The sequence below is a fragment of the Phodopus roborovskii genome, unplaced genomic scaffold (assembly GCF_943737965.1).
Source record: "Phodopus roborovskii unplaced genomic scaffold, PHOROB, whole genome shotgun sequence".
Lineage (NCBI taxonomy): Eukaryota > Metazoa > Chordata > Mammalia > Rodentia > Cricetidae > Phodopus > Phodopus roborovskii.
The window spans coordinates 20,134,522-20,159,794 of NW_026126571.1; the positions used below are offsets into that span (position 1 = coordinate 20,134,522).

General features: G+C 41.4%; 1 protein-coding gene across 1 annotated transcript in view; it reads right to left on the reverse strand.

The window, feature by feature from the left end:
• Znrf2 (zinc and ring finger 2) overlaps positions 1 to 21,755 on the reverse strand; it is a 69,027-nt gene extending 47,272 nt beyond the window's left edge. Inside the window, exon 1 of the mRNA XM_051203272.1 lies at positions 21,290 to 21,755. Coding sequence (XP_051059229.1) covers positions 21,290 to 21,755 — 466 coding nt within the window. The remainder of the gene's footprint in view (positions 1 to 21,289) is intronic.
• Between the last annotated feature and the right edge of the window lie 3,518 nt (positions 21,756 to 25,273).

Sequence of the window (25,273 nt, forward strand, 5' to 3'; positions counted from 1 at the left end):
GAGAAAGCAACAGTCTTTCTGCTTTGCACTCAAAGGGTTTTGCCTTCATTGTTACCACAACCCAGGTGATGCTGACACTGTCCTGTCCTACAATGTTTGCAGTGTGTGGGGACAATAATCTGCATTAACAGCCAGGTGATGCTGACCCTGCTGGTCTATAGGTTACACACTGCCAGAACCACTGAAGTCAAGTGCTCCAATTGCCAAGAGCTTCAGAAAAAGAAGACATTTATTTCATGAAAAGGCAGCACTGCAGATGATTGACAAATGAGCTAGGACAAATGGGTAAACAAATGCAGACAAAGGCCAGGCGGTGGTGGTGCTTAACTTGAATCCCAGCACTTGGGAGGCACAGGCAGGCAGATCTCAGTGAGTCTGAGGCTAGCCTGGTCTACAAAGTGAATTCCAGGACAGACAGGACTGTTACACAGAGAACCCTGTGTAACAACAACACAAAAACCAAATGCCGACAAAGTTTTAAAAAGATTAAACTCTACCTTGCATCTTATACAATGCAATCCCAGGAGAGTAAAGTCTGCACATGAAAGGCGAAAGTGCCATGCTTTCATTTTAGTCACAAAGACTGAGGAGAAGGCAGACATCTAAAGAGCAGGGAAAGGCAACTAACATTAAATAAATGACTATGTCCATATTGGAAATGGCACGTCTGGGACTTGTTTGGGGGTGAGGTGAGGGTTGGAATAGGTAACTAACTATTATTCATGAATGTTGAATGTGATAGGGGTTTTGTAATACTGTTTTTCTGAAGCTTTGTGTTTATTTTTCCTTTGAAAAACAAATTAAACTCAGAGATATTTGGAACGTCGTAACAAAAAAGACCACAGACTGCATTCAGAAACATGTGAATCACTCAGTAAAATACTAATAATCTAGCAGAAAAGTAAGCATGACATGGGCCTTTGAAAGAAGAACATGGAATCATGGAAAAAAAAAAACTATAATCAACCAGCCATGATGTTAAGCATTTAAAACAGGCTCAAGAAGCTCAGACAGGAGGATCATAGGTTCAAAGCCAGTCTAGGATACATTATGAAATAATGTTCAGAGAGAAAAGAAGGAGAAGAAATATGAATATGAAATAGCATACCTTTCCACTGTTCAGTTAGCTTCAGCATTATATAAGGGAATTTCAACTGGGGGACTGCCTCCACCAGGCTGGGCTACGAGCATGGGGGACTGCCTCCACCAGGCTGGGCTACGAGCATGGGGGACTGCTTCCATCAGACTGGGCTACGAGCACGGGGGACTGCCTCCACCAGGCTGGGCTACGAGCGTGTCTGTGGGACACTGTCTTGACTGTGAATTGATGTGGGCAGGTCAAACCCACTGTGGACGGTGCCACCCTTGGGCAAGTGGTCCTGGGTGCTATTCAGGCTGTACCCCTCTGTGGTTCTTCAAGCCCCTGCCTTGAGTTCTTGACCTGACTTCAAGGATGGACTGTAACCTGGAAATCCAAATAAACCCTTTTCTGCCCAAGTTGCTTTCGGTTAGTTTTGTATTACAGTAACAGAAAGCTAGTTAGAATACCACTAAAAGATTAGAAAACTTAACAAAAGCAAAAATACAATGAAAGTATGGAATGAATGGCTGGGTAGCTTATTCACTGCTAATAGCATTGTAAATTAATATATTAATTCCATAACATAAAGGGGCATATTACAGCGGGGAGGATCTAAAAACTTCAGGCTACCAATTAAAAATCATACATCTTATATAGGCTTTCTTCGTACCTGGCTTAAGAGCAAGGAAGTGATCCAGGTCCCATCCAGTTCCCATTCCATTTGCTCTTTTCCCATTTTGTAAAGAAAGCCATCTCCAAAAAATCCTTAAATTTTGAACAATTTCAATTTTACTTTTACTTAACTGTGTACTATTACTAAAGTAGCAATTAATGTTTACTATGTGGAACCTGATGACAATGAAAAACTTAATGAAATTTAAAATACATGAAATCATGTAGATAAGTAATATTTATATTTATAGTTGGATACATTTAAAAGGATACTTCTTAAAGATCAGTATTTGTAATTGACCTAAAATTTTATCTACTGAAATGTTCGATTATGACAAAAAATGGAATGTGAACAGTGCAAAGCAGTTGGGTTTTGTTGCCTTGACTCAGGGCTGTGGACTGAATGCAGGCATCTATCGCTGACCACAAGCCCAGCCCAAAAGGGTAGGATTAAAACTTACTTTGAGAATTTAAAATGTGAAAATGACTACTAGGGAGCACACACACCCCCAAAACCATGTCTCTAAATGTTCCCACAGCACTATTTATAATGCAAAACTTGGTCAACTACCAACTGTGGCACATTCACTCAATGCAACATATCAATATGAAAATGATCAAACTACTTAAAGGTAACAGGGACACTGCATTTAAAACCAAAGTCTCCTGGCGGATGTCTGTGCTGGGATGCACCAGTGAGCAATGAAACTATAAACTTCAGGAAAACTGTGCTTACCACAGGAGCACAGGAAACACACCAAAGGAATGTTAGCTGCTATTTGAGGGTTCATTTCATTATCTGTCTATCAGTGGACAGATTGATATATCTTTCCTATATGCAAAATCTATTTTGTAATATGAGCAACTCCAAAAACTGTCCTATCCAGAAGTCCTATAGAGATGTTAGCCAACAGTATGTGAACAACTGACCACCAATAAAAAATTGTTAAATGTGTCCATCCCCATAGAATATCATGCAGTTATTAAAAATGAACTTAAAGGGCTGAAGATACCACTAGGAACATTTGTGCTCTAGTAGAGGACACTGGGTGGCTCACAATTGTCTATAACTCCAAATCTAACCTCTGAGAGAGTACTGACTGCATGTGTTACACATACAAACAAAGCAGCACAAACATATGCACATAAAGTAAGCAAAAGGCTTTAAGTGAACTTGGAATAGATAAAGTGAAACAAATAAGATACTGATGAGAGTCTACAACACAATCCCATTTCTGGAAAATAAGGACCACAAAATTGCTCTATGTATTTGTAATTATTAAATCCATCTGCACACTGCACAATGACCAAGCAAGCATCTGGCAGGTGGGGAGGAGGGGGGGGAGAGGAGAGAGGAGGCGAGAGAGGGGGGAGAGACAGAGAGAGATTGTTAGACCCTAAATTGACCTGTAAGCTCTACTTGCCAAAGGACCAGGTTAACTTCCTGGGGTTCTGGGAGTTATAGTTCTTAGAAAATAACAACAAAGCCTCATGGGAAAGTACAGTGACCTATGGGTTTGGTCAATATAAACCCTGCCAACACAAGTTTCCAGATAGTGGTCCTGACCAAATTCCATCTTGGTTAGTATTTAAAATTTAAGTAAAAACTTGCTTAAATTTGGCCAAAATGATGGAACTTGTTTTTCTGAAGTATTTCATGATTACAATATACTAAAGAGTTGTCACAGTTTTACTGGTAATTTATCTTTCAGGCACTTTTCACCTTTATGCATTATTTCAAGACTTAACTAGCATGTACTGTTTTATAGTTAGTAACACCAAGAAAGACACTGTCAATGTATTTTGGGTTCTAGAATAAATAGTACCTATTCTAATGGACAACATTCAATATAGACATGGGAAGCCAGCCAGTTTATAAAAGGGATCAAAGTGAGTTACAGACTGCTCTAACCATGAGTTGCTTTTTCCCCAATATGTAAGCTACATTGGTGCTCTTCCCAAGGCAATGTACACACGAATCTCTCCAGTGCAGACTTGGAGCAGTGAGTCTCGAGTATGGCCTGAGAGTCCATATTTCTGCTGAGTCTCTAACTTAAGAATGCCATCTGACCCCGACTTGCCATTTGATTATTAAAGGTGGAACTGTCATGTGATGCATCCTATACTGTGGGGAATCATCATTCAATCCTTAACTACAAGCTTTTCCAAACAGGTTTCATCACTTCTACAGAAAGAGGAACTAAAATGAAGGTTACAGGGCTAGCAAAGACTAGTCAAAAGGAAAATAATGCTACCTAGGGGAATTATGTTAATTAAAACCACTTGCCCTAGGCCCTGTACATTAAAAAAAGAAAAAAAAAAAAAACAATTATTTCCCATTTTTGTGTTTATGAGTCAGGGTCTTGAAATGCATCAACCCAGGTTGGCTTTGAACTTAATCCTCCTGTCCAAGCCTGTCCAGTTCTCTGATTACAGGCCTATGTGGCTACGCCTAGCTTTCCAAATTTTAAGGTACTATCTCAGTTACTATTCTATTGCTGTAACAAAACACCATGACCAAAGCAAGTTATAAAAGAAAGCATTTAATATGGGGGCTCACAGGTGCAGAGGGCTGGAGTCCATGACCATCATGATGGGGAGCATGGCAGCAGGCAGGTATGGCAATGCAGCAGTAGCTGACAGATTAACATGTTGAACCAACAACAGGAAGCAGAGAGAGTACCTGGGAATAATCTTTTGAAACCTACAAGTCCACCTCCAATGACACACAAGACCCCACCCATCCCCTCCAACAAGACCCCACCCCCTCCAACAAGACCCCACCCCCTCCAACAAGATCCCACCTCCCAATCCTTCCCAAACAGTTCCACCAAATGGGGACCAGTGTTCAAATATAAGAGTTTACAGGGAGCTATTCTTGTTCATCAACATCACAGGTACCTTCTTTAAGCAGGAAAATAGTAAGATGGTCTATCACAGTTCAAGGGAACATGAGGTAAAAGCAAACTTGTCAGAAATGCAAACTCTCAGTGCACCCCAAATCTACTCAAACAGCAACTGGGAATGGAGCCCAGCTCTGATTCTCCACCATCATGAGAGTTTGAGAGTCACAGAATTAAATAAATAAGTAAATATAAAATAACTATAGAATTAATTTGGGAAATAGTGGCTTAAAATAACTAGATTTCTTTACTGAAGAACTTTAGTAAGCTACAGATGTGTGTGGCTACAGAATTCATTTTTCCAGAAAATTTTAAGAGGCCAGTCTGCTACAGACTGTTTTTGGTGGTGCCTTCCTTCCATAGAGTTCAGGGCACACAGATGGAATCAGACACAGCAGATGTGAGTATAAACAGTTCTAGAAGCAACTGCTCCAACAATAAATTACTTTCGTTGCTACTTTGTAATAGTAATTGTGCAAACACTGATATTCAGGATATCAGATATGTGACCCCTGTGAAAGAGTCCTTTGATTCCTAAGGGGGTCACAACCTACAGGTTGAGAACCGCTGTTCTAGGACTTCAACTCTTAAGCAAGGAAAACTACTTTCCTCCCACTGAGGAACAAAGGGGACAGAACTAGCTCTGCTTTCAAGAAAAAGGAGGTGAAACTCGCCCTCCCCTTCCTGACAAGTAGCAGAGACCCAGTTGCACAAGTGTCCTTCGGGCACACTGCCCACAGGGACACTTTCCCAGCAGGCACACAGTGCATCCCACCACCTTCTGGAACTGCTCCACAAGAATTCTGATGGCACTAGGTCATTACAACAACCAAAACAAGGACATGGAATTTTAAAAACAGGCCACATAGGGAACAGAAACTCACAAAATTGAGACTGACTTCAAAGTAGAATGATGCTCCTTATGTTTTAAAAAGTAGTTACGTCAAAAATGAATACAAGTAGCACATGGTGGCCCATTTAGGAGGCAGACAGAAGCAGGACTGCTCCAAGTTTGAGGCTGGCCTGGTGAGTTCTAGGCCAGGCAGAGCTAATCAGCAAGACCCTGTCACAAAACAAGGATTCCCTGAAGCCAAGACCCATGCTAGCCTTTGCAGAGCACCCTTCCCACCCCAGCCACTGCTCCCATCAGGCACTAGCCCTACCCTCACAGGCTCTAAAGCTGCCTTTTCTGCTTCTTCTCATATAAGGCTGAAGCCTCCTTTAGTCCTAGCTGTTGTTTCAAACCAGCTGAATTAAACACAAAACATTATACTTGATTCGTTTATATTTCATCAACTCCTATACAAATACAAAAAAAGACTACAAAAAAACCCACCTATACCTGATTTTTAAGAAGAGATCAAACTAAAACCATAAATGCCTAGCATGCAAATCTTTGTTCTCTATGTTGCCTCCATATTCCTTCAACAAGTGGAATTTCTCACACTTTGAAACAGCGATCCTAAAGATAAAGTTCCCTGAACCTTGCATTTGTGGTGGTCTACAATCTGAAAGCAAGCCAACCACTATATCCCGCTGTTGCAGTGAATTATCTAAAAATTTAATGAAAACCTAAACTTTAACCAATAACTGGAAACTAAAGAACGGCTGAAATGGAAACAACTGAATGTGAGATTTGATTGCTCTCTTACAACAGAAATCCATAGACCCGTCTAAGTGTCTATCATCAGTTGTGAGATTTGACTGCTCTCTTACAACAGAAATCCATAGACCCGTCTAAGTGTCTATCACCCCGAGAATTCTCCTTGGGTCCACAAACCACAGTACAATGTCACAGTGTATCGAGAAGGAAAGGAGGTTCACGGCCATTCCCAACGACTCCATCCTAACCGTTCTACTTCCCATGTAGACAAAAATCAGTGAGGACATGTCGTATGACTAGTTTATGGTAACAAAAACAGGAAGTATTAAGAAGCCTCTCAGAAGGGCAGAAAAATGACTCCCAGTGTGAATGACGCATTCATGATACAGTGTATGTATCAAACTCTTCAAATCTTACATGTAGAATCTTTGTATGAGCATGAACCCTCCCTTGAAAAACAAAAGCTCCAGTGGCTTGTGTACTATAGAGCTCAGCAGACCCAATAAAAGTAGAAAATGTTCAGGAAGAAAGCATTTAGAAAGTTTTAAAATAAAGTTTACAAGAAAATTTGACAATCATGAAGCTCTATAAATACAGATTGTGTGCTACTGCCAATCTAGCACTTAGAAACGATAACTTTTCAAATATAAAATCACATAAAGACATCAGAATATGACAAGACTAAGAGATGACTCAGCAGGTAGAGACTTGCTGCACAGGTGTGGATGTGAGTTCAGAGCCCCAGAGCCTGTGTCTCAGCTCCTACAGAGCACAGAGGAGGACACGAGAATCTCAATCTCTGCAAGCCAGCCTGCTATCTGCAGCCGCAAATGAGACCCTGAGGCAAACAAAGTGGAGGCCAGGACCAACACCAAGGCTGTCTTCTGCCTTCTGCCTTCCACTGCACAGCTTCTTCGGGACTCTTGCACATTCAATGCCAAAGTTAAAAACAATAATTAGCAACAAAATTAATCTTAGATCCATGTTGTAAATCAAGTTAGGGCCATAGATTCCCTTTTAAAATCTGATGAAAACTACCTATTCTATTAAAAGTCAGTGTAAATCACAAAATATTGTATATCACATTTCATGGCCCATGAAGTTCTACATAGTCACGGTACTCTAAAAAAACCTTTTTAATAATCAGATACAAATTGAGCATTTTATTTAATATGAATAAAACTAAGATGACAAGTCTGCTTTGGATTGTTCAGGTTAAAATCAAAATATACATTCTTTTTTGCCCCAGTGTGTGATGGAGGACATTCAATCACATTGTGAACTCCAAGTTTGCATTTGCATCAGATAAAACTAAGGTTGGTTCAGGGGGCCATGACTAGATGACAGAAAGTAATCACAGAGCACCACAGGGCATCAGGGAGAGCTGGGGACACCACAAGTAGTAGGGAGAGGTGTGGCAGCTGTTTTGTTCCAGGGAGTAGAACACTACTTCTTTGGGTGACGCCAGCTAGGAGAAAAGGTCAGCTAGTTGTGTGTGGCCCAGCCTCCCGGAGCTAGCAGGTTTTCACCCCAGCCTTTGAATCCTGAGTCTTAGGTATCAATAAAACAACAGAAATTTAGTTAAAGCTACCTTTAGCAGCAGCAAGAGACATTGTCTGTGGGAGCGAAACACCCTCCACGCTGCAGCCTGGGTGGCAGAAGACCAGTAACTGTGGGATCACAATTGCTGGCTGAAATGGTAAATTAAGGCATCAGCCACTGTGCCGAAGTTAAAATAATAATGCTGTTTCAGATAAAATCTTAAAAAAAAAAACAAAACAAAACAAAAAAACTTAGATTTTATATAAAGGGCCTTGATGTTTAATAGTAAAATTTACTTAAATTACTCTTAAAAAAAGCTTTAATCTCATATCATTTGATAACTGAAGTATCTACAGATATAAACAATACTCATAAAAACAGATTAAGGTATTATGAAACAGAGTCATGAAAACAAAATCCTGCTAGTAGTGTTACTGAAGGTCTTTCTACTACATATATCTCAGCTTTATACCAAAATATTTGTCTTTTAATGTGTAGAAAATTCATTAGGAATTGACAGATTTTATATTTTTATTAACTCTGTGTGTGGGTATGTGCAGGTGAGCACAACTACTTGTGGACTGGAATTATGTGCAGCTGTGAGCCACCCCATGTAGGTGCTGGGAGCTGTACACAGGTCATCTGCAAGAAAAGAACCCATACTTAACCGCTGGGCTATCTCTCCAGCCCTCAACTACCAGTTTTATTGGTAAGAATTCAGTCTTTTAACATATATTTCTATACAAAATACACTATACTATATAGCTACTTATAGAAATACTAGCCACAGATTATGGTAGTTTATTAGCTTTGATTTCTCACACAATACCACAAATTCTCTTCTTGCTTTTCAACTCTTCCTCACTCTTCAACACAAATGTCCAAAAAATGAGACATACTAGCTCCATATAATTTAAGTTTCTATGAAATTCAACATTATACATCCGAAGTTGTAGTAAATAAGGAAACAAAACAAAAAATAAAAGCCTTCCCCAGAATAGCCAAACAAACAAACCTCCATGACATCAAGCCAAGCTGGTCTACACATCAAGTTCCAGGCCAGCTAAGGCTACTTGTTATTCAGTGAGCCCCTGTCTAAGAAAAAGGGGATGAGGGAAAAAAAGTGAAGATATTTTCTTCTTCAATTATAAGAACAGATTTATAAATGTCAATTTAATTTAAATTCATAATCCTGTATCATTAAAGACCAATGCAGTGAGTCTCATTCATAAAACCTTATTTTATAAGCCAATGGGGTACAAGAAAAAATAGTTAAAAATATGTATACACAAAAAAACACTATATATTTGCATTATATAATGAATCACAAAGCAATATAAACACATCTGCTAAAAAATGGGCAAAGCTAATGAACAAGCAAATCAAAAACGAATACACATGGCTAACAATAAGCACATGGAAATTGCTCATTTTTACTTGTAGTGAAAAAAAAAGCAAGTGAAAAAGTTATCAGCAAAACAGAGGAAAAGTAGATGTTACCTAAAAAGAAGAAAAACATCTAACAGCAAAGTTAGCAGAATTGTACTAGTGCACAGCATGAATTAGTGTGCTTTTAGGGAGGTCGATGTCTACTGAAAAATTACAATGTGCACTCTGTTCAACTAGAAAAACTTATTTCTTGGTAACTGTTGTATAACAAAGAACTTGTCTGCCCCCCCCCCCGCCCCAGTTGCCCAAGTGATTGGATCACACGTGGCTTTATGCTGAAGAGACATTCACATTCAGAATGGGAGCTAGAAAGAATTCCTTAGATTGGAGGATGGAGTGATCAGTCAACCCCAAACTCCACGGAGGCTGGGTGCAGCCAGCTTAGAGTCAGCTGGCAAAGTTCCACTTAATCATGTTGACATAATGAAATCCAAAAAAGTAGTATGGCTACAACACTTGGAAGAACTCTCTGGTTCATGAACACAGAACATGAGCAACGCTGGAGCCGCTGGAGCCACAGCCTGATAGATCCCACAGCAGCAGGATCTCACAGGGAAGGGAGCGAGGCCAACTCTGTTTCTAGCTCTGAGGGATCTTGCCCCATAGAGGGCTCCATTTAGCTCTGACCTTTATAATAAAGCTGCAATGATAACTGGAGTGTTCTCCTGAGCTTCTAGCTAAGTAAGTCACAATAGTGACTTACTAAACCCCAGAAGTTTGGTGTGGTGGCATGGGCTACTCTGGGAGCTGGAACTGGAGGATCACAAGTCTGAGGCCTAGGCAACTTAGTGATCTCTTATCACAAACAGAAAGGAGAGCTGGGGCTCCAGCCCAGTGGTGGAGCACTTGCCTAGCATGCAGGAGACCTTGGACTCAAGGCCAGTACTGGAAAATAATCAAAAACAAAACCCTGAGAGGTCATGGCCTTTCCCCAAAGTCTGTAGTCAGATGGGAGGCCTTGTAGAAGTTCTGGGAAGCCCTGAAGCATAGCCTGCGTATGTGTGCAACTTTTTTGAGACGTTGCCCTTATATCTGAGCCTAATGACAATCTTGATTAGTACCACACTATATTAGACCTACTGCTGTCAAAATAGTATCCACAGTAGGGAAGTTTGTGCAAGTGTAATGACATTCAGTGATACTTACTAAACACTGGAAAGAGCCAGGAGCTCAGCAGTAGAACTCTTGACTAGCTTAAGCAAGGTCCTATTTGATCTGTAACACCACAAAAGCTAGAACTACAGTGCATTAGTATCGTGGAAATATAAACACACACTAGCTAAAAACAAGAGTTGGGTTTATATGTTCTCTCACAGAAAATCCCCTAAACACTTGAAACAGAAAAGCAGGTTTTACAACAGTATGACGGCATTCTTGCCAATTAAACATTGTATTGCTGTGAAGAGACACCATGAGCAAGACAACTCATAAAAGAAAGAATTTAATTGTGGCCTTGCTTACAGTCTGGAGGGAGGAGAGCAGAGAGTGAGCTCTCTGACAGTTCTCTCCTTCTACCTGTGGGCTCTGGGACCCAAACTCTGGTATCAGGTTTGGCAAGTGCTCTTACCCATCTCAACAGCCCAAGGAATAAAATACATAGAATTATAAAATGAATGTAATGACACAATGAAAAAAAAAGTGCCCAGTCTTTGGAAAGCATATAAATGAGTAATTCTCATATAAAATTAGAAAAACAGAAACCCAACCTGAGTTACACCACACTTGGCCTTGCTGGAGCGAAGGCAGGCCCAAAGGGCAACGGTGGCTGCTGGGCCAGGCAAAAAGCTGTTAGCTGCCCCAGGTGTTTTCCCTGTCTTTGAATGGCCAGGAAACCCCAATCCTATTGGGGGTTTTGTGTTCAGAGGTGTCTTTCTGGACTAGACAACAGAAGAGCCAAAAACAGAGATAACTCTGATACCGAATCTGAACAAAAGTAACAGTCTTTTTTAAAGACTCCAAATCTTTCTCACTCAACTCCTGTAACTGGGATAAAAAAGTTGTCTTGAGGCTGGAGATATGGCTTACTGCTGTTGCAGAGGACCTTGGGTTTGGTGCAGGAAATCCACAGCCTCCCCCAACTCCAGTTCCAAGGGATCCAAAACTCTCCTCTGGCTTCAGCAGGCACCAGGCATGCATGCAGTACACTTTCATTCATGCAAGCAAGCCATTCAGACACATAAAATTAAAGGTAACTCTTTAAAACATATATAAAATATGCCTTCCACAGCTAGGGAGAGCTCTGGGGTTAAGAGCACCTACTCAGATCATGAGGGACACAGCTCTGAGGGATTGCACACACCTACACACCCACCACCCACTTGCATATAGTCACCTAGACACAAACAAACATACACATAAAATAAACCTATCTTTAAAAAAAAAAATTTTTTTTTAAAGTCTTCAAAGCTAGGCATGGCAGCACACACTTGTAATTCCAGCACCCAGGAGGCTCAGACAAGAGTATTAATTACAAGTTTGGCCAGTTTAGATGCTGTCTTTACAGTTGGCCGGGGATGGGGGGGATGGGAGGTGGTGATGACCTTCTTACATTTAAGAAAATCCATTTCTGGAAAATATGACCAAGCCCCCCCCCAAAAAAAACCTACCTTTCCTTAGGGCTCATAAGATGACTGAAAGTACAGAAAGCTTCCAATTAACATACAAATATACCAATTTAGTGTTGACATGACCAGTCAAAATCACCAAACATTTGAGGAAAACACCCCAAAAGACTAAAAGAACTAAACAGAAAAAACTAGAAACTAAATAATCATGAAGGGAGAAGGCATATACACATGTATCATACATATTTATATAAAATATACATATATAAACACAATGTAAGTACATCATTGGTAGCCTCAAAGAAAAACACCATATCTCACAACAAAAAAATTAAAATCAATTAAAAATTAAAGACATAAAAGTCAAAACACAAGTTATATTTTTTTTTCAGAACCCCTCCCCCAAAAAAGAACAAATAGCAGGGATATGGGTATAGAGATGGCTCAGCATGTAAGCCCTGTCACCAAACTTGACAACCTGAGTTTAATCCCTGGGTCCCATGCTGATGAAAGGAGAGATCCACCACAAAGTAATCCCCTAACCTCCACACTCTAGCCATGGTGCACACTAGCATGTGCAAACACACACACACACACACACATACATGAACACTATATATATATATATAGTTATATATATAACTATATATATATATACATAGTTATATATATATATATGATTCCCAACACTTGGAGGCACAGGTAATCCGATTTCTGTGAGTTCCAGGACAGATTCCAAAGATGCACAGAGAAATCCTGTCTTGAAAAACAAAAGCAATCAATGAACTGAGAGAGCCTACCACATATGCTACACAATGAATAAAACTAAATCCATCACATGTGTTAGTAACAATGAAAACCTGTAACCCTGGGGAGAAGCATTACTGAATGTCAGGCTGTTCCAGCTGCCTGAGTGCACGACCTCATGACTCCGATGCTATGCTTGGGCCAGAATGTACTCAGCGGTGGAGCATTTGCCCATGTGTGCAGCCAGAGATCCAAACTCAGTCTTTCATGTTCTATGCTACAGAACCACAAACTTGAAGGACTGGTAAGAAGCATCTCCTTGCCACTCTCAAAACACTCACATGTCCAGATAGCCTAAGAATATTCAGTGACAAATTCAAATGGTTAGAAAACAAAAAACAAGTGGTAAGCATAATGTATTTTACTTTCCTTCTAAGGTAACTCTACGACCGTGTCATCTGTAGAGCTCAAATATCTACTTTCATTGTTCAAAAAGTCAAGGTAACATATTTACAAACAACACACTGCCTTTTTGTAGAGCAATACATTCTTGTAGCTTTAAATATAACCACAGTTTTGGTGACCAATAATCTTGTTTTAAAATATAATACATCTTAGGAAATCAATCAATGTTTAGAAAGTTTTTACCACAAGCCTGGCACAGTAAGCACTCTATGAAGCATAATTCAATAGTTTGAAGAGAATTTTGAAGAAATTTAAAACACATAAAAAGTAGGAACTAGAGAGATGATAGGTCAGTCAATACAGTGGCTGTTGCACAAACATGAAAACTTGAGTCTAGATCCCTAGAGCTTGCTGGCAGCCAGTCTAGCCAACTGGTGAGCTCCAGGTCCAGTGAAAAACTGCCTCTAAAAATAAGCTGGGAGGATGGTGTGAGTCCAGCTCTCTAGCACACAGAACTGTCAGATATACTTCTGTTAGCCCAGTGCTTATAGGCAAACTCTGGAGTGCTGGCCAGTTAGTACAATAGAAACAGAAAGCTCCACATTCAAATAACAGTGGACAGTGACAGAGAAAGACACCCAATGTCAACCTCTAGCTTCCATTTGTATGCATACTCACATATACGCAAGGTACCCATCCACCCTGCTATGCAGGCATACCTCACACACAATATAGTGGAAAAGCAATCAAGAGAGCCATCCAACACCCAACATGCACATGACCCCACACACATACACACAAATGGTAATGGGGAAAAAAAGGTGTTGAGGCACAGATTAGATAAGAAGGTAGATTGGAACCCACCCTAAACAGATGATTTTTTTTTTTCTGGTTATTGCTATTTTGAGCTACGTTTCTACCATTTACAGGCTCTTAAGATTTTCTAACCACAATGCAACCCAATTCTAGGTAACACTATATAGTGTTACTTCTGTTAACAAAAAGGTACCAAAACAATGATAAATCTGCCATCTACAAATGTTAAAGCAACACTTTAAAATAGCTCCCAGATGCAAACTGGCAAACTACGTAGCTAAGAAAAGTATTCCTCAAGAGTTTTTTTTTTTTTTAAAAAAAAAACAATGAGTGTGTGACAAAGAAACTATGAAGCATCCAAAAGCTATGGGAGGGGGTTAGATGTACTAAGAGTAATTAAAGACTAATTATGTTTTTAGCACTAGAAAATATGTGAAAAATAAAGCGGCCACAAAAACAAATTTAACTCTAAAATGAGGAAGAAAGCAATAAAGACAAGAATAAAGCTAGTGAAACAAAAATCAATAAAAACAGAATGTATTGTTCAAATCAGGGACATTAAGGAACAAATGACATGTAGTAACCCAATATTGTATTTATGCCCCACTCTGTTTATATATACACAAATAAGATAAATTAGTAAACTGTTAAGGCTAATCATAATTATTCAAGTTACAGTAAGGATTGATTACAGCAGAACTTGAATTATTACACTTAGCTTCACATATATTTCATAGCTTTATTATTTTGAAAAACATATTCAAGATGTGTTTAATATTCTGCATTTATATACACCTTGACCAAATGCAGATCTTGAGTTCTAGTAATTCCATCTCCAATGAATTTCCAAGAACAGGAGAAATGTGAAGTTTGGTTTGGCAGGATGTTAACAATATGTGCTGTATAACAGCACAAGCTACAAACTTAAGCACTTGACTATTTAAAAAAAAAAAAAAAATCCTTGTTTCTTTCTCCTCTACATCACCTTGGCTCTATTTTTAAAAAACCATCTGAATCATGCCACCTCTTACTACCTGTGATGATACTCCTAGTCTATAGTAATCTTTAACTTGGACTTTTTTCTACTCCTACACAAGGGCCACAGTCATCTTTTAAACCCCAGCAGTTTCCACCAGTTCTCTGTTCAAAACCATTCCAGACCTCTGCACCACTCTTTAGAGCAAAGCCAACAAGAATCTAGAGCATCACCACAAGGTATTTCCACTCTTGTGCTCACCCAACCCACATCTTTGCTCTCTTCTACAGCCTTCTGGACTCCAACTACCTGGGTTACCAGGATACAGAACAGCCACACTTCAGGGCCTTTCTAGCTTCTGTTCCTGGACTTAAGTGTGCTCTGTCCCAGTCTCAAGGCTTGCTCATCTCAATTTCTGCTGGAATGTCACCAGGGCATTCCTAAAGCCCCATCTGAAAGAGAAACCATAGACAGGTCCCTACCCCACAACCTCACCATACTTTAACAACCAGTCCAATGCTCTACTCTTAGCTTACTATGCTCATCATTCATTCCTCCGACTCCACAATCCAAACATACCCTACCAAACTTCAAGCTTCTGTAGTGTTTTATATGCCTTCCCTAACCCAAAATTCTCTATCCTTCAGAAACAATTCATATATTCCTTCCTCTCTGAGGCATTCTCCCCAATATACTTTGCTTAAAGTCCTATTATGAGACTTGTTACGTGGCACACAACAGCCACCAGTAATTCTTCTCTGAGTCCAGGAAGAACTATGCAAGAGCAGCCTCATGTTTTACCCTTGACACTACATGCACTGCTCTTAAAGGAACTAGCAGTCAAGACCACTAATATTACACCTGCCACATAAATAACCACAGCGTTTAGAGAGTAAATAAAAAAGAGGTTTATTTAAATTAAGTTATATGTTAACCAGATCAACCTAATCCTATACTCAATGTGGTAAATAAATTTTAGGGTGACCACCTTTGACTCCCACTTTCTAGGGTTTAAACCTTCCCCTCTGAGTGTGGACCAGGCCTATATGCATCATCTAACCAAGGAAAAGTGGCAAAGGCTATGAGCTGAGCCTAAGATGGAACAGATGTGGCCTCCATATAATTACACACAAGATGGCACCAAAGCTAACAAGCCACTATGGAAATCAGTAGGACAGCTCTTCAGAAAACTAAAAATAGAACTACCAATGAGCCAGCAACACTACTCTTGGGAATATATTGGAACAAATCTAAGTCAGTAATAACAGAGATATCTGAACATACATGTTCACAGTGACACTGTTCAAAATTACTATGTTATAAAATTGGTCTAGGTCTCCTTCAACAAATGAATAAAATGTGGTATATGCACTAACAGTGGAGTTCTATTCGGTCATAAAGGATGAAATTAAGGAGCTGGAGAGATGAGTCAGTGGTTAAGAACACTTGTTCCACATGGTTTGGTAGCTTACAACATCTGGCTCACAACTTTGAATTTCAGGGGATCTGACAGCTTTTCAATTCCTTATGCAGCAAGCACAAGTGTGGTACATATACATACATGCAGTAAAAACACATACAGAAAATAAAATCTTTTAAAATGACATGTCCTTTGCAGAAAGATGGACAGAAATGGAAAGTGTTGTTAAGTGGAAAATCAGACTCAAACACAAATACTTCATGTTTTTGAAATCTAGGTTTAAAAAGAGAATGAAACTAAAAGAGAAACTACTTGGGAAGAAGAAGGATAAGGAAACAAAAGGGGTTAATGGTGGAGTGAATATGACCAAAGCACACAGTATAAATGTATGAAAACCTCACAAGCTGGTCGGTGGTGGTGCAGGCCTTTAATCCCAGCACTTGGGAGGCAGAGGCAAGCAGCTCTCTCTGAGTTCAAGGCCAGCCTGGTATACAGAGCAAGTTCCAGGACAGCCAGGGCCACACAGAGAAACTCTGTTGCAAAAAAAAACAAAAACAAAAAAACAAAAACAAAAAAAAAAAAAAAAAAAAAAACAAACAACCAAAAAAAGGAAAAACAAAGAAAGAAAATGCCACAACAAAACCCATTTATTCAGTATATTGACTCCATACTAAGAATTAGGAGGGAGGAGTGGAATAAGGAAATGAATTATGACAACCCATCTGAGAGAGTTTGTGCAGATCCTCCTCCTCAGGTGAGAACAAGCATTAGTGGCAATGCCTCTACCAACACCCCAGCCCACTGAGCTGTGCCCAGACTCTTGACCCACAACACTGACAAATGTGTACTACAGCACACAGCTATTTGTAACATGCTATTAAAGAGCAGCACAGAAAACAAATACTACAACACACAAGTTTTTTTTTTTCTGAACTGCTTATTCACACAACGTACAACCGTTTCCCCAATGTCTAAACACATCGATGTCAAACAGTTCAGAACCTACAAAAATGTAAACTGCCATTTAAAAATGCTTAGGAATATTTTCATGGGAAAGTAAATCTTAGTTACTTTGTTACTAAAACAGTTCCTGCACTTTTCTCTTAGCCTATTTACCAATATCCTGAATTGCATGTATAGTGTGAATCTGATAAGTAGAACATTAAGGCAATTCTCCATATAATTACGCACAAGATGAGTAGGAGACAGGTGGACAGCCAGCAATAAGAACTACTTACTGGTCAACAGGCAAAGCAACCAAGCAGAAGGGAGTAGGGCAGGCTTACTGGTGCTAGCACACAACAGAGAGCTCACCAGCCCAGTTATGCAGTTCTCAAAGAGCCGACCTGAGCAACTCATCCCACTCCTCCTCCAACCTCAAGATTAACCGTTCCCAAAGCAGGATGGTCCAGAACAGAGGCCACACTTCGAAGGCAACACAAGGCATCACCTGTGGTCTTTAAAGATAGATGAGCACACAAGTGAGAAACATTAACCATCCAAGTCCCTTGGAAGTGATGGCAGGAGTGGTAGCCACAAGTATGGCTTCCCCTACACAGCAGCAAGCATCTCTTCTGCCCCTCCCCAAGAACATCATCAACTGTAGAAAAGAAAGAAATCCTCAACTGTAGAAAAGAAAGTGCAAGAATGTAGAGCAGATTAACTGTAATTTCCCAAATTCAAGCATTCTTGGCACCTATTGTGATAACTGAAAACAACTCCATAAAACCTCACATTTGGGCTGAAAATTTAAATAAACCTTCCTAGGAATACAAACCTTATTTAACATACTCAATTTGAAATGATGGCCCACGCTTTTTCAATGTAACAGGAGACACCTGAATTACAGGCTACTGAAGTACTTACTCACAGGCAAGCCACACCCAAACAAGCTCAAGACAATTAAGCAGCAGAGAACTGTTGGTTCGATGTCTTAAGTTAATTCACTTCACAATCTCACTACCAGACACACAGATACATTACTGAAGTTCATAATCCTCATTCATTGGGGGTTATTTTAAGAGTCTAATTCACCTCTTTTGACAGCTGCATCAGGGAAGGCTATTTTACCACTTCTACTGACAGCTTGTATGACCATCAGTGACTTCGTGAGGAAATGCAGGCATAAAGGAAAGTCAAACAAATCCTCTCTAAGATACCAGGGCTTTCAAATGTTAGATGATGCCCTTGGAGACCAGTTTTAAAACAAATGGGACCAGAATATTATCAGTAATCAAGAGAGAACTTGTTCACCATATATACAAACAAACAAGCCCTACTTCCTCTAAGAACTCCATCCAGATTCTAACCATATCGTGATCTCACTGACAACTCAATGCCTACAAGCTGAAATATCTGAGTTATTCATTTCCCGTCTAGTTATTTAATTCTCTAGAGAGAAATGAGAATGTACACAGGCCAGCCTGGTCTACAGAGAAACTGTCTTGAAAAACTTAAAAAAAAAAAAAAAAAAAGAAAGAAAGAAAAAGAAAAATAAATAAAAAGAAAAAGAAAAGTGTGCAGCCAAAATATACATCCCAAAGAAAGCAAAACTCAAAAGCCACCACAGAAAAGCTCATTCAATTTGGCAACTCATTGCGATAGAGCAACTACAAATCTACTTGCCACACTCCTAAAGCAATTTAAAGAACAATAGTTCAGATTTTCTTTCAATACATAACATTGAAAGTCTACAAAGGAATGTTATCTGAGTATTTTTACATCCCTATTTTCTTGTTAGGAAACATACAAACATCAATGCTTTATATAGCTACAATAAGTACTTTCCATTAATTTAGAAATGCTTTTTTCTTAATTTGCAGATGGAGTCCATTATGTACCCCTAATGATTCAAAACTGAATCATTGCATGTGTCCAACCTTTAACAACTGTAACTGAATAAACACACTGGTAGGAAACATAATAAAAATAAAATCAATATAAAGAACCACGTCTAGCTCCCTCCACCTCAGAATGACTTCTCATGACCCTGCTCACTGACATACTGGGACAAGTCTCACTAGGCAAAGCCACTAAGGACAAACTCCATTGTTTCTCTCAACAAGGATTTCAAAGTCCCTGCACTTTTCCTTCCTTTCACATGAGAACAGGTCATTTCTGATCCCCTTAGGCCTTTGCCAACTAAGTTTCTCACATGCACCAGGAAACACAGAAAACTGAGTGACTATTTTTCTCAAATGTCTCAAGAATGATACATATCTATAATGGCTTATAATGAACTGAAGGAAAAAGTTAAAATCATTCCACACAATTGGTGACTTACGACTTCCTAGCACTCAACCTCAAAAGAGATCGGGATGTGAAAACCTACCCCAGGCTCCTCGAACGGTCCTGCTACCAAACCACCATCTTCCTAACTAAATAGGACTACTAAAGGACTACATACTAGCTGAACAAACCTAAGAATTAAGTTAAAAAAAAAAAAAAAGCTTAGATTTCAACTCTTGGCAAATAGGTCTTTCCACTTTATTAGGAATTCATAGCAGGAAGGCCAGCTATCTGCCCAGCTCTGGACAGTTAGTTACTTTAACAAAATACAGAGGTACACTGACTCTTGTCAACAGCAATCATCAGCCCTGGGAGAAACTGAATCAAAGTGATAGTCAGGACATTAAATATTAACTTAAGGAGAATTTCTATTCCCTTTTCTTGTCCCTACTCTTGATGATTATAACTGCTTAATGAAAACTTCATTTTAAAAAGATGTGTATTCTTAAAATGTAGCGTTACTCTCCAATTCTCAGCAAAGTACAGTGCCTCAAATTAAGTAAGGACATGATTAGTTCTTTTCTCCAAAACCAAGATTTATTTTAAGATGCCTCAATTTTAGGAAACATTGTTATAATTAATTATTGGCACTGCAAGACTTACCATAAACAAGTTAGTTAAGTGACAGGCAACGTATTCAGTTCAGTGGTAAAGAGCTTGCCTAACAAGCTCAATTAACTTAGAGTCCCAGAACCTCACAAACAAACAAACAAGCACTTTAAAAAATAATAAAGGGCCTTAAATCCCAGCACTTGGGAGGCAGAGGCAAGTGGAGCTCTGTGAGTTCAAGGCCAGCCTGGTCTACAGAGTGAGTTCCAGGGCAACCAGGGCTACTACACAGAGAAACCCTGTCTCGATAAAACAAAATAATAATAACAATAATAATAGTGGTAGTAGTAGCAGCTAAAAGCTAAGTGCTTTCATACCAAACGAGCAAAATATCATTAAGATGGTGGAAACTAAGCATGACATTCTTATGAACTAACACTAAAGTCTGACTGCTCTAGAACACAGATCAGTGACCACTCCACTTAACCGATTGTCTTACATGTACAAACAGATGAATCAAAAGGTACTTAAAACAACAGAAGGGATGAAGTCTGCATCATTCTGTGCTCAAGTATGAATGTATACTGCCGGACACATAACGCAAGGAGGCGGGGATGTGCGGTCTAGGTTCACGTTTTCACAATTAAGTGCAACTTTTCTCCTGTTTCAAACAGCAGGAAAGCACATCTGTGACCTCTAAATTTTTCCTTAACTCTAGTCCACTCTTCAAAAGACCCTGACCAATTTTACTGCCTCTGTAGGCAGAGTTGTAATAACTGTAACTTAAATAACTGTTTTTGAACATTTCCACACTCAGCTTCAAACTAAGCAGTATTGCCATCAGCCACATGTAAAGTAGCAGTTTCCTGGGGGCGGGGAATGGGGGGTAATGCAACACCTTGCGTTAACACCTACTCCCAAATAACATGTACGCAGAGCTATTTACAGACGCTCAAGGATTGCACCTTTGTTAGGAGTCGATCCAAAGGAGAGATTAACTTCCTTTTATTTTTTCCAAACAAACACCCACGTGAGTCCCTTCTGGCTTTGGGCCTTTAAAATTGCTCGCCCTTCAGCTCCCGAGCAGAGAACTACACCCCACCACCGTTCACCCCTTAACTTCCTGGTGCTAAAAACTACAAACCACGAGGCTGTTTCGTCAGTTTGTTTTAGAACAATTCTCTTTCCATTCACCTCGTGGCGGGGGCGGAGGGAGGGCTGGGGAGCGCCCCCCCCCCCAGCTGGGGAGCTGCGGCCGGGGCAGGGGACCGTACCTCCAAACAAGTGCGGGGAAAGGTGGGCCGGTAGCGAGCCGATCACCAGGCGCGGCCCTCCAGGGCCCCCGCCCGCTGGCCGGTCCCGGTCCCTAGCGCCGCCGCCGCCGCCGTCCTCCGGGCTACTGTGCACCGAGTCCTGCGAGCCGTACGGGCCACCGCCGCCGCCGCCACCGCCGCCGCCGGGGATGCTGAAGGCCGACTGCGCCGCGCGGCCGCCCGCCGCGCTACCCACCGCCCCTCCGAGCGAGCGGCTGCGGGGCGCTGTCGGGGCCGAGGCTGCTGCCGCCGCTGCCGCCGCGCCGGCCGAGGCGCTGGGCTGCTGCGCGCCGGGCACCGGGGCCGCGAACCGGGCCGCCCGAGCGCCGTCCGCCCCGCCGCCGCCGCCGCTGCCGGAGGGCAGGTCCGAGCCCGAGTAGGCGCGGGTGCGGCCGTTGGCGGCGGGGCCGCTCTGCTTGGCGCCCATGTCCGCGCCGCCCCGGGCCGCGAGCGAGCGGGCGAGGCGGGCGGGACGCAGCTCGCGGCTGGTGCTCAGGTGGCCGTGCGGACGCGGTCGCTGCCGGGCCGCCGCGACGGGCCGCTACCGCTCGCTGCCGCGCTCCGCGGCCTCCGCACCGCCTCCTCCCGGGCGGCCGCCGCCACCGCCGCCATCCTCCGGCTCCCCGGCGGCTCGGAGAGTGGGAGGTGCCCGGCTGGACTGGGGGCCGCCTCCCTGCGCGCCTGCCGCTCGCAACGGGAAAGAGGAACGGGCGGCGCGCGCCCCACAGCAACCGTCGCCTTGCGGCCCGCACAGGGGAAGCCGCGGCCCAGCTGAGGCGCAGCGTACAGATTGGGTCCCGCCGGCCTGCTCGGCCCCAAGCCGGGTTTGCCCCGCCCAGCTCGTGGTGATGGACAGACCGGTGGCCCCGCCCTCCAGGCCATGCACGGGGCACCAATCAGAAGGCGGCCCCTCCTCCCGCACGTGGCCTGTGGACGCTGGATAAGAACAAGTGCACCTTTTCCTGGCTGGGGCATTCGTGGCGGTGCCCTGTGTCTGGAGCGTGATTTTGTGTACACTGATTAAACAAACAGTTCAGTCTCAGCAATGAGGACGATTTAAAACAAACAAACAACAACAAAAAAAAAGGTACAGGGCAAAGGACAGAACAAAACAGGGAGGCTGAAGCCAACTTGATCTAAGTTATCCTAGGGTGGGGAGCACAAAATTGGAAGAAGGAATGATAATCCAGCTTGACCTTCAAGAATAGAGCAAAAGCTGAGGTGCAGAGACTATCTGCTCCCTGAAACCCGGCCTTCAGCCCCGACGCTGAGCCAATTTATGCAAACTGTAAATCATTTTACCTTTTTGGATTTTAGCTTCCTTGCCCTTAATGTTTGAATTAAATCTCCAGGGCAATGGCAGCTTTAAAATCTTGTGGTTTCTCTAAATGGAATTTAACAGAATCCTCAGTGCCTTCCTGTGTGTGCTGCTTGGGCCGGCCGGTTCTGACCCTCCCATTTGGAGGATGCCTGAAGCATTGTCTGTGTGGAAAAACAGCAAGTGGGTTTGTACAAACTGCAGAAATGAATGCGTTGTCACGTCTTTTCCCCTTTTGTGTTTGCAGTGGGTTACTCACGTAGTGATTTTAGTCATTCTTTTAAAAGGTATGGAAACTGAGTGTGTGTGTGTGTGTGTGTGTGTGTGTGTGTGTGTGTAAATGTTTTGGTTGTATGTATGTTTGCCAGAGGTGTGCCGGGTGCCCATCGTGGAGATGGGAAGAGGGCATTTAGAACTGGAATTGTGGTTAGTTAGCCGCCTCGTAGGGTGCTGGGAATCAAACCCAGTTCCTCTGCAAAAGCAGCCAGGTTCTTAACCCCTGAGCCATCGCTTCAACCTCAAATTGGGTTTTTAAAAAAGAGAAATGAAACCCTATGAGCAGACTTGCTTGTAGCTCCCAGCTTCTGGACAGATTGATACACTGGAGCCTTAGAATTCAAGGTCAGCCTGAGAAACAGCAAAAAACCATTCTCAATAAAAAGAAGAAAAGAGGGAGGAGGAAGGGAGGAACAACAAGAAGTGTGTGTGTGTGTGTGTGTGTGTGTGTGTGTGTGTGTGTGTGTGTGTGTAGCTATTCTGAGCTTTTATATAAAATATCCTGTGTTAAGTCATCATTTAGTTAAATGTCTTTCCCTGCACGTTACCAGCCACCCCATTCCCAGGCCTAAAGACAATGCTGTGTAATAACCCCTTCATACTCTGCTCATGGTATTAAACTTTTTATTAGACACTCGCCAGTATAGTGCTTTTCAGTGAATGAGTGTATTCATATTTTCCAACCATGCTAAAATGATTCTTTTTAAAGAAAAATGTTTTTACATTGTATGTGGTGCACTGGTGCTATGGCATTTGTATGACATACTTGCGTGACAGAGGCACACTTGCAGGAGTTAGTTCTTTCTTTCCACCATGTGGGTTCTGGTTTAGTGCCTTTACTTGCTTAAGCCACGTCATGGGTCCTAAAATGATTCTCCAAAGTCACTCCTGAGCTTACACTATTACTCTTTGACGGCACCAGTATGGAGGGGCTCTTCTCTGTTCTTTCTGTGGTCCTCTTCTTTCTTTGGCCTTCTCGTCTCTCTCCAAATAGAAACCCTCATGACTGTGTTTTATTGCCAAGCAATAAAAGATCTGCAGCTTCACATTTCTTTAGTAACCGAGTTCTTCCTTCTGCGTGCCTCCATTGGTTCTTCAGTGAGAAGCAACGGGCAGGAGCCAATCAGGACAGGGTTATGAGCACACGCCACAGAGTAAGTACATTCAAATCAGGGATAGGCCTTGCTTCTACTTAATGCTGGCTTTGGAACTGGGAGCAAGCCAAGGCTCCTGCCCCAGCTAAACCTGTTTCCTGTAAAATGTGTAGTGTCCATGATCATAGTACCAGTCTCGGAGTAGCTGGGACTCTCAAAAGATCCAATGTCTGCTTGAAAGTATTTTGAAATTCGTTGTTCTACCTATCATGGAATAATACTATGCATATTGTCTGTAGCAGATTGTGACACTGTACAGTTTAGAATATGCTAAAACTTGGTGGACTTGATTTCACTCTTGTGTACACCTGAACTACATTGTTAACACTTAAAGAATCATTAATAATTGATTAGTAGTCATTACTGTATACACATCGCCATAATGTCTTCACTGGATAACCATATACAGAAAGACCAGAGGTTTATTTAAAATATTCGATATTTAAATGTTTTTATGAACTTTTCTTTATTTCATAGGGTAGTTAAAACTTTGAACAGTCTTTGGTGTCCTAAATAGGCTTCAAGAAATGCTTCATGTTAATGAGCTGGTAAGCAGAACCCTGTGTTATATTTAACATGGATTTTAGAATCACTTTCTTTTCTGAAAACAGCTGAGACACAATGTCAGCATTGTGCTTATAAAAAATGATTTGATTTTTACTTATCAAACTAGTATAAAGTTATTAATAAGAGATTAAATATATGTATTATATTCTACTTTCAATTCACTTTGGCTTGCAAACAATCTTTTAATTAACAAAACAGACCTCTTGAGCTTAGTCTATACACTCTGCCACATAAACATGTGGACCAGAGTTCAGCCTGTACAGATTCCAGTGCTGTGTAAAAAGATATGCATGGTAGTGTGACTTGTGATCCTAGATCCAAGGAGATGGACATAGGAGAATTCCTGTGGCTCACAGCCATCCTACCCTAATCAGGGAGCTCTAGGACTCAGTAAAGAGACCCCTGGCCCTAAATAAATAAATAATGTGGAGGGCTCGATTCTAAGGAATGACAGCCAAGATTGATCTCTGGTTTCCACATGTATGCACAGACATATGCACACATATATGAACAAGCATACATATGCACACCCTTTATTTCAAACTCCTTAGCACAAAACAAGCATAGCCTATGATGTTTTTCCTGTATTCTAAGGAAACCTCTTAGATTCCATAGTATTGTAAGAGGCTT